We start from the raw sequence: 9,808 nt of genomic DNA on the forward strand, positions 1-9,808 counted from the left end.
CCATATATTCCCTTGAACATTTACATTTACAGCATTTGGCAGACACTCTTATCCAGAACAACTAACAGAAGTGCTTTAGGTTTTTACCTTTACTTTCATCTGTCTCAATGACCTGATGTAAAGCACATTTAACTGGTATAATTAGATACCCCCCAAGATGAAGGATCAGCACAACACTTTCAAAAAGGTGGGTTGCAGATGCAGACCCTTAATATGTCTTTATTGAGTCATTTACAATATAGTACAATACAGTAAAACATATAAAATAAATGTATTAAATATATTAATTCACATTTTTCAGCATTTACATTTCCAATTTTTTTTCTTGCCTCTCTGACCATGTCTGTAGCTTTACCATTATCATGTTACGCTAGCATATTGCTTCTTGATACCCAAGTGCTTTGCATGAAGAGCTTTTGTGCTAGTGGGGGTTGGAGCGTCACCACTCCAGATTCATGTCAGCCTTGCTCCACACATATTTCCCTCCTCTTTTCAAAAACATCTTCTCATCAAAGCCACTGAACTTGATGGCCTCGTGAACGCCGACATCCAGGATGGACTTTGATGGGTCTTTCCTTCCCTGCGTGCAGTCAAGGAAGCGCATCTGCAAAACCAATCCACGAGTGTGTGAGTTATTTCCACTCAGAGCAGCGAAAAAGCATCTCTAGCATTTGAAACTGGCAGTGAAACATGTTGAAATGTGAAATAAACTTACATATTCATCCAGGATCAAGTATGAGTCTCTCATCTGAAATAGGAAAAATAATCCATGGAATAAATAAATACACCCCCACGCTGACAGCAGGACGTGTGTGTCAAATCTTTACCTTCTGATTGGACTCCGGAACCAGACAGCCGATGGCGCTGTGACGGTCCAGGAAGGCCTGGAACTGCCCGTCACTGACGACAAACCTCTCTGCTTCTCTCAGGCTGCTCTCGCCTACGTTCTCGCCTTCAATCAGCAGACACTGGAACACCTAGACCAAAACACTGAGCAGAACCTGTCAGAGCAGGACCTATCAGACGCCCTTACCTGGAGCGACTTACAAACAATAATTACAGGGAAGGTCTCAGAGTTAAGTGTCTTGCTCAGGGACACAATGGTAGTAAGTGGGGTATGAACCTGGGTCTCCTGGTTCATAGTGTGTTACACACTAGGTTATTACAGCTGCCCCCGTAGGGGTCACCTGTAGGGGTTACCAATGTTTTTGGGGCAGTGGTGGCTTAGCTACCGAAAGGTTGGCGGTTCAAATCCCAAACCGCCATGGTTCCACCAAGGTCCCTGTGAGCAGGGTACCGTCCCCACACACTGCTGCCAACTGCTCACTAAGGGTGATGGGATAGATGCCGAGGACACATTTCATTGTGCGCTCGCTGTGGCAAAACAGTTACGTTCATTTCACTTTCACACCACCGATGTTGGAAATGCAGTTAGAGAACAAACGAAAGAAAAAAACTCCTTTTACCTTCCAGCGAACTGGGTTTAGACTGGAGATGTGCTTGCTCATATCTTCATCCACATTAAATGTGTTGATCACCGAGTTGATTTTGAAGGCCACCTTGTACTCCCGGCACCAGTTTCGAACTTTGTACAGTTGGTCCAAGTGGCTCTTCCGGCCCTGTCCTCGGCCAATGGTTTTGTTCGTGTCCTCATCAAAACTGTCACAGGAAACCGCTAGAATGTCCAGATGCTCTCCTAGAAGAGACCAAGCAAAACGGCGAAGCCTCATTATAACGTTCCATATTACAAAGGCCTACGATTGACTGCATTTCAGCATCTCATGAAGGACTCGGAGCTCCGACATTTGGTCCACACATCTCACCATACTTCCTGAACCAGCTCTCCCTGATCAGGCTGCCGTTGCTCACAATGCTGACGCTGGGGACCTCAAGATCTTGCTTGCAGAACCGTACCAGCTCCCCCAAGAAATCGCCCCTTTCGTGCAGGAAAGGCTCTCCCCCGGAAAAGTTGATCTTTTCCATGCCTGCAAGGGAAACGTCTCAGTGCGTAAAGCTGCGTAAAGTTGCCATGTCGCCATGTCAGGCTGGCGATGAGCGCCGTTTACCGGACTCCCGCAGAAGTCGCAGGCCCTTCTTCGCCTCTTCGGCGGGCAGGACGAAGGACGTCTTGGCGGTGTGGAAGCAGAAGCCGCACTTGTAGTTGCACTGCCGGGTGAAGTGGTAGTTGACGCTGCTGGGGGTCGCGGCGCGTCCGGCCGGGACGCGCGTCCACCGGGCGCAGGCTCCCCGCAGGAGACGGCCGAGCGCGTCGCCGACGCACCTCCACAGCGCCAGGAGCATCTTCACCAGCACCGCCTGGCTGATCGGCAGCATCGCGGAGGCTGTGTGGCCGGCGCCGCCTGGCGCGCTGCGCTTTATACTGCGCGCCAGGTGACGTCCGGAGCTTCAGCGAAAACGAAACATAACACAAATACTACACCCATCAGTGGATAACATCACCTATATTTCATATATTATGCAACCTATTATATATTGGAAGTTGTGATAATTGATAGTGAATGGATATACATGATGCGCTATATTAATGTTATATTAAATGACACTTATATTATGGGTCGGTGCACAATGTCTCTTTTAGAATGTTTTTGACAAAAAAATGGTCTTTTTGCTCACTGTGAATCCCATTCACAATTTCATCTCTCTCTGTGTGTATGTACAGTACAGGCCAAAAGTTTGGACTCACCTTCTCATTTAATGTGTTCTCTTTATTTTCATGACCATTTACATTGGTAGATTCTCACTGAAGGCATCAACACTATGGAGTTGTGGAGACCTGACCTCCACAATCACCGGACCTGAACCCAATCGAGATGGTTTGGGGTGAGCTGGACCGCAGAGTGAAGGCAAAGGGCCCAACAAGTGCTAAACACCTCTGGGAACTCCTTCAAGACTGTTGGAAAATCATTTCAGGTGACGACCTCTTGAAGCTCATCGAGAGAATGCCAAGAGTGTGCAAAGCAGTAATCAGAGCAAAGGGCGGCTATTTTGAAGAAACTAGAATATAAAACATGTTTTCAGTTATTTCACCTTTTTTTGTTAAGTACATAACTCCACGTGTGTTCATTCATAGTTTTGATGCCTTCAGTGAGAATCTACCAACGTAAATGGTCATGAAAATAAAGAAAACACATTGAATGAGAAGGTGTGTCCAAACTTTTGGCCTGTACTGTATGTATATTGTATGTATATTGTGTATATTATATATATTATATTGCCAGTTGTGCAGCTGTGTTGTTACAGGGTGAAAAAAAACGACGTATATTGAATATAGGATGCAGAAAAGGCTTTTTATTGTAAATCTGTTTCGCGACATTCGCCGAGACATTCAGTCCAGTGAAACAAATGCAGTTCTATTGCTTTTATTTTTGGAGAGAATTCATGACACATGCATTTTTTTCTTTACAAATTGACGTTTACAGGTAGTCATGTGACCGAAAGTCGCCGAATTCTTGGCTTTCTTCTCTCGGGGGGCGTGGCTTTCGTTTTCCCCGCCCCACGATCGCTTTCGTTTTCCCCGCCCCACGATCGCTTTCGTTTTCCGCGCACCGCGGGTTTTATGTAAGCGTCCGCGCGGAATGCGGCGCCACTTTCCCGCGACATGGCGCAACGCTTGTCCCGCGTCAGGTCGTGGGGCTCCCGCGTGTTCGCGGTGGAGTGCGACGTGACGACGGGTCCGGTTTACTTCTCCGTGGCCGCGACGCCGCAGGGCTCCGGCGGCGACGTCCGGCCGCTCGGACAGCTCTTCGGCCACGGGAAGGTCTTCTCCTTGCACGTCCACGGCGACGACAGGGTCCGAGCCGCCAAGTTCCACGGGGACGTGAAAAGCCGCCTGTCCGCGCTGCCGCGCGGCCACGTGATGGAGATGTCCTCCTTCCTGCCCAATCAGAAGCGGTCGCTCGTTAAGGGCTTTCTGATGCGCGTCCCCGCGGACTCGTCGGCGGCAGACGACGCGCTGCTGGAGCTCCTGCGGGAGGACGCGGTCCACGCGTGTTCTTACGCGACCAGCGGGGACCGGTGGTGGCAGCAGCTGCTGGCCCGGTCGGAGGAGGGGCTCGTGGTGGCCGAGAGGTTCTGCGTGGCCCCGGCCCCGGCACCGGAGCATCACCCGTCCACGCTGAACATCGTCAATTCCGACGTCTTCTACAGCTTCCGAGACGCACAGCAAGTTCTAATCGAGGTCAGAAAATGCAGCTCAACAGGATTATTATTTTTATGCCACAAATCCTTCAGGCAGTTTTTACATTTACATTTAAAGGACCTACCCCTGGAGACACTTGGGTAGTAAGTGGGATTTGAACCCGGGTCCTCTGGTCCATAGGCGAGTGTGTTACCTAGGCTACTACCACCCTCTGGCATTGCAAACAGTGTTTTTATTACGACTCGTCTGGACTAAATTCAATTTTTATTTCTCTCGTACACAGTCATACACGATATGATATGCAGTGAAATGCTTGTGCGAGTGCTATTGACCACAATAATACAAATATGCAAATATAAACAATTATTACAAATTTATGGTTTTAAACATAAATGATATGTAACGTAACGAGAACGTTTGCAAATGTGTAAAGTGAGGCTGTGAAAATGGCGGGGTGACTGAGTCCAGAAATGATTGAAAGTGCTGGAGTGTATTTGTGTTCCGTCCTATGTAGTGTTGTGGTTGAGAGCTTGTTTGTCCTGCGGAAAGAAGCTCCTCCTCATTTTCACTGTGTTGGACTTCAGGGAGCGGAACTTGTTGGGGTGGCTGAGGTTCTTGACTATCTTCCTGGCCCTGGTCCGGCACCGCTTGCTGTTGATCGATTGAAGGCCAGGGAACTTGGTACAGACGATGCGTTCGGCTGATCGAACCACCTATAGGGCTCGCCTGTCCTGCATGGTGCTGTTCCCGAACCAGGTTGAGATGTTTCCCGTCAGGATGCTCTCTATGGTGCAGGAGTGGAAGTTCCTCAGCACCATGGAGGGCAGTCTGAAGTCTCTCAGGCGTCTGAGGAGGTAGAGACGCTGCCGGGCCTTTTTCACCACGGTGTTGATGTGACCGCACCCTGACAGGTCCTGCGTGATGTGAACACCGAGGTATCGGAAGCTGTCCACTTTCTCCACTGGGCTCCTGTTGATGACAGGGGTCTGGTAGTTCCTCTCCGGCTTGGTACTGAAGTCCACTATCAACTCCTTTGTCTTACTGACGTTCAGGTGGAGAATTTTCCTATTGCAAAGCACTTTACGTTGGGCTTAACCAGAGGTCAACTGGTCCAAAATGCTGCTGCTCTGGTTCTAGCATCGTCACATTGGCTCCAGGTTCGTGATCGGATGAAGGTCTCTCAGGTCAGCAGATCATTCATTGCTCCTTTTCCTCAAGACAAGGAGGGAAATTAGGGGTGACAGAGCATTTTCAGTCGCTGCTCTAAAACTATGGAACGAAATGCGAAACACATTTTTTTCTCTTTTGCTTTTAAATCTGTTGGTTTTACTGTTTTATTGTGTTTTTTGTTGTTTTATTCTTGTCTCTCTCTTTTCATTTTGTCTGTGTACAGCGCTTTGGTCTACTACATTTTTTTAAGTGCTTTATAAATAAATTTGAATTTGAATTGAATTTGGTGACTGGTCAGCAGGGTTGCCTGCAGTCCTGCTTGTGATGTCAAAGAGCCACTGGAGCTCAAACTGGTTATTTTGCAGGTTGTCATTACAGTTTGTTGCACATGGGGCTGCATGAGGTGACCTCTGTCCAAAAGCTCTATGGTAGAAGGTCTGACGAATCATGTTTTGTGCAGATGGAATGTGAACAGGGGCAGTGGTGGCCTAGCGGTTAAGGAAGTTGCCTCGTAATCAGAAGGTTGGAATCCCGGTCTGCCAAGGGGCCACTGAGGTGCCACTGAGCAAAGCACCGTCCCCACACACTGCTCCCCAGGTGCCTGTCATGGCTGCCCACAGCTCACCAAGGGCGATGGGTTAAAAGCAGAGGATACATTTCGTTGTCTGCACCATGTTCCATTCTGCAGTGTTTCATAATGACAATCACTTCACTTTCACTTTTTCACTTTTCACATTCTGTCAAGATGTTCTCTAGGAACGAAGATGGGAAGGCCTTTGGTAGGGAATGGGCTTGTAGTAACAGCAAATTGTGGATCTGTCCCACTCTAGTGGTCAACGTTGGGGTAATGCAGTCATGTGATTGTGTATTCCTTTCATCTGGCAGAGTCTTTCCAAGGAGAGCACAAAAAACGCCTAATATGGGCAGTACAGTTACTGACTATAGGCATTTAATTCAGACTTCACAGAAAGATTGTCATCCTTGTGTGTCCAGTGCAGCAACATCATTCCAGAATCCAAAGCCGTCCTGGAGCTTGTGAATAAGCCATCCGATCCAACTGTGAAAGGAAAATTTCCAGTCATTGTCATCGAGGGCCTGGATGCCACAGGTGAGTCGCACTGATAAAAAAACATCATCAGACGTCTGGAAGGACTCCTGATCCGTAACTTGAATAGAATTTTGTTTTTAAGCATTACATTATCCTCCCGGTGAACCCAGGGAAAACGACACTGACAGACAGTTTGAAAGGAGCGATGGGTGCTGTGCTGCTCAAGTCCCCTCCGCAGGTCCTGGCTCCGTTCAGACAGCTCTTCGACGCCGAGCCCCCCCTCATCCGCAGGGCTTTTTATGCTCTGGGGAACTACATCACCGCCAGGCAGATAGCCAGAGAGTCAGAAAAGGCTCCTGTCATCGTAGACAGGTAAATCCTAGTACACCGACAATCCTATAATTTATAGAAGAAATAATAATAGACAGCTACATAAGTGTGCACACGGTTACATGCAGGGGGCTTCACTGATAACCATTCACAAAATCATGCTGCCGAGTAGGGGTTGTAATGAACCGCAAATTAAAATCCATATTTTATCATCTTGCTTCATATTCTCATCAATTTTTCATGTACTTTATTTATCCCCAAAGGGAAATTTCTGTCACAGCAGCAATTTACATAAATAAATGACAAACTCTCAAACAAATTATAAAAAAGGCACTTCACAGAATTAATTATAATCAATCTATATTAAATTTTAATATAATAATATGAAGTTATATCAATATGCTATAGCATTATTTGTGTACTGCGTATATGCTACTACACACTCACTCACTATTCGGAACTATTAAGTCCATGTTAGGGTCATGGGTGCCGGGCACAGGGCGGAGAATAAACCATCACATCTCTATTGCAATTAAAAAAGTAGCAAACTGACTTTTAAAACATTTCTTATGTTAAACAAATAAAACTGCAATATATGATTTTCTATTGTACAGCATGTGATTTTCTTTTGTGATAAATGGCTATTGACTTGGGCATTAATGACCTCCTGTAATGGTCCTCAAATCTACAGCCACATTGCTGTGGAGTGTTTCATAGGATCATGTTATAGGTCACAAAAAAAAAAAAAAAAAAAAAAACAATGATCACATGACCTCACCAAAAAAACCTTTTCTGTAGCTTCTCTACATTTCTGTCTGATTGCAGATTCTGGCACAGCACAGCAGCATATGCCATTGCTACAGCTGTAAGTGGGAAGGTGGGGAACCTGCCCGGCCTCGGGTCAGAGGTCTACCAGTGGCCAGGTGATCTGCTGAAGCCCAGCCTGGTTCTGCTGCTGAGCGTGAGCCCAGAGGAGAGGCTGAGGAGGCTTAGTGGCAGAGGGCTGGAGAAGACCGTGGAGGAGGCAGAGCTGGAGGCTAACCACCTGTTCCGGCAGAAGTAGGTTAACTACTGAACACATCCACATGCCGTGAGGGCTCCTAAGCGCTCCTAAGGCAGCTCTAATGGTGAACTAAATCACCCACTAGCCTCGGGGGAGGAACCAGACAACGAGTAAATGATTGGCCGTCAACTTTGCTTGGCCCCATTAAGTTGGTCAGAGCTAAATGGTGGTAGTTGGCTGGGTCATTCCAGGGTTTAATTTGCCCCCTTTCCCTTAAGGCGTCAGTGAAAACTTGCTCTAGAAGCAATAAGGAAGGCCGCTATGCCACAATGTTTAGAAAAAAACGAATTGGCGTGGACAGGAATTTGCTTGTGAAGAGATGATTAATTCATTTGTTCCAGAAATTATCATCCATAGAGATGCTACCATGCTCTGCTGTTCAGAGAAAGTGAAGTGATTGATACACAGCAGCACAGCACACGGTGCACACAGTGAAATTTGTCCTCTGCATTTAACCCATCACCCTGAGTGAGCAGTGGGCAGCCATGACAGGGTGGTAGTAGCCTAGTGGGTAACACACTCGCCTATGAACCAGAAGACCCGGGTTCGAATCCCACTTACTACCATTGTGTCCCTGAGCAAGACACTTAACCCTAAATTGCTCCAGGGGGGGACTGTCCCTGTAACTACTGATTGTAAGTCGCTCTGGATAAGGGCGTCTGATAAATGCTGTAAATGTAAATGTAAATGACAGTTCGGCTCAGTTCGAAACGGCAACCTTCTGATTACGGGGCCGCTTCCTTAACCACTTGGCCACTACTGCCCCTTTTGCAGAGCGTGAAGAAACAGCATGAGATTGTGTGAACTCCTGATAGGTGAAACAAAAACACGCGTTTTTACAGGTGTGTTGCATGTTATCTTCGTGCAGTGCATACATGGTGAATATGGTGTGTATATTGGACAACAGGTCAATTAATTATGTGATGCTGGGTAATATGTCCTAATTTTTCCTAAAACAGTTTGTGCAGGTACTGCAGATATCATATAACAAAGTACAAAACGGTACTAAGGCTATACTAAGGGTGTATAAGGCTTGCTCAAGGGGAAACGCTATAAAACATTATTAAACCCTGTAAATGTAAGTGTGATACGTTTTAGGAAGTAAGGCTGAGCCTCTAGTGTCAGCACATTTGTGTTAGGATGCATGATATGATGTGTTCCTAAAATGGATGTGAACCGTGTGAATTAGATTGAATATATACCAGAAAAAGAGGACATACTGCACAACTGGAATCTGAAATCCCGTAGTGGGAAATCCCAAAGCATCGCAGATGTTTTTTAAAGCCCCCACCATGATAAACATCCTGTGGTCTGCATGACGTGAATGAAAAACACTCATTTCTGGATGAGTGCAACTGTTCATCCAGTAAAAAAGACAAAAACACAAGAACCTGGAACTAATTTCCAGGTTTTAATGTACTCTGCTGTAAACACCCACTGTTAAGTTTACTGCATGGACTTGTTGGCAACATTTTTTTACCCGCAGAGTGGAGGAGGCTTACATGAGGATCCAGAACCCGGCCTGCGAGGTTGTGGATGCCAGTCCATCGCCGGACCAAGTGCTCCAGCAAGTGCTGCTTTTAATTAAGAGCAAATGCCACTTGTAAAAAAAAAAAAAAAATTCAAATCAATAAAAACTACCAGACACTTCTCCCCTTGGGCTCCACTAGGTGGCAGTGCAGCGTTGCATATTTGTGTGGTGTCCTGATCTGGGCTGAGTTTTACATCCGAGCGGCGGAGGAGTTTGGCTGAGGGCCAATGTCCGGCTCTGTATCAGGACATGTCACTACATGTGCTGCTACCCTCTAGTAGCTCTGATGGGACGTTATTATGGATGCAGGTATTTTCATGCAGAACACTGTTCTCTTATAAAATGACCTTATACACAGGAAGAGTTCATTAGTGTGGCCGTGGAATGTTTTTAAACCCAGAATGTTAGGACTATGGCACTCTTTTATTGTATTAGATTGTCATTGTGATGCACAGCATAGCACATGGAGCACAAAAAAAAATGTTTCCTCTGCATTTAACCCATCAC

At 46.5% G+C, this 9,808-nt stretch overlaps 2 protein-coding genes across 3 annotated transcripts; one reads left to right on the plus strand and one right to left on the minus strand.

The window, feature by feature from the left end:
- Positions 1 to 181: 181 nt before the first annotated feature.
- Positions 182 to 2,337, minus strand: rsad2 (radical S-adenosyl methionine domain containing 2). The gene is made up of 6 exons (XM_028981442.1): positions 2,067 to 2,337; positions 1,824 to 1,985; positions 1,467 to 1,696; positions 828 to 977; positions 716 to 748; positions 182 to 604 (listed from the first exon to the last, which is right to left on the minus strand). Exons 1-6 carry the CDS (start codon positions 2,332 to 2,334, stop codon positions 440 to 442), a joined length of 1,008 nt encoding a protein of 335 aa, XP_028837275.1. The 5' UTR covers positions 2,335 to 2,337; the 3' UTR covers positions 182 to 439.
- A 1,178-nt stretch (positions 2,338 to 3,515) lies between these two features.
- cmpk2 (cytidine monophosphate (UMP-CMP) kinase 2, mitochondrial) lies at positions 3,516 to 9,380 on the plus strand. 2 transcript variants are annotated; one of them, XM_028986890.1, is made up of 5 exons: positions 3,518 to 4,198; positions 6,323 to 6,437; positions 6,548 to 6,749; positions 7,533 to 7,766; positions 9,257 to 9,380. In XM_028986890.1, exons 1-5 carry the CDS (start codon positions 3,620 to 3,622, stop codon positions 9,375 to 9,377), a joined length of 1,251 nt encoding a protein of 416 aa, XP_028842723.1. In that variant the 5' UTR covers positions 3,518 to 3,619; the 3' UTR covers positions 9,378 to 9,380. The 2 variants fall into 2 exon arrangements, with proteins under 2 accessions (XP_028842732.1, XP_028842723.1); XM_028986899.1 differs by lacking the exon at positions 9,257 to 9,380 and having other exon boundaries at positions 3,516 to 4,198; positions 6,520 to 6,749; positions 7,533 to 7,760.
- The last annotated feature ends 428 nt before the right edge of the window (positions 9,381 to 9,808 follow it).

Source organism: Denticeps clupeoides, chromosome 1, assembly GCF_900700375.1.
Source record: "Denticeps clupeoides chromosome 1, fDenClu1.1, whole genome shotgun sequence".
NCBI classification, from domain to species: domain Eukaryota; kingdom Metazoa; phylum Chordata; class Actinopteri; order Clupeiformes; family Denticipitidae; genus Denticeps; species Denticeps clupeoides.

Coding starts and splice junctions, on each gene's coding strand:
- cmpk2 (XM_028986890.1), top strand. CDS start 3,620: ATGGCGCAACGCTTGTCCCGCGTCAGGTCGTGGGGCTCCCGCGTGTTC. Junction 4,199..6,322: donor CACAGCAAGTTCTAATCGAG/GTCAGAAAATGC, acceptor TTGTGTGTCCAG/TGCAGCAACATCATTCCAGA. Junction 6,438..6,547: donor CGAGGGCCTGGATGCCACAG/GTGAGTCGCACT, acceptor CGGTGAACCCAG/GGAAAACGACACTGACAGAC.
- rsad2 (XM_028981442.1), bottom strand. CDS start 2,334: ATGCTGCCGATCAGCCAGGCGGTGCTGGTGAAGATGCTCCTGGCGCTG. Junction 1,986..2,066: donor GCGACTTCTGCGGGAGTCCG/GTAAACGGCGCT, acceptor TTTCCCTTGCAG/GCATGGAAAAGATCAACTTT. Junction 749..827: donor TTCCGGAGTCCAATCAGAAG/GTAAAGATTTGA, acceptor TTCCTATTTCAG/ATGAGAGACTCATACTTGAT.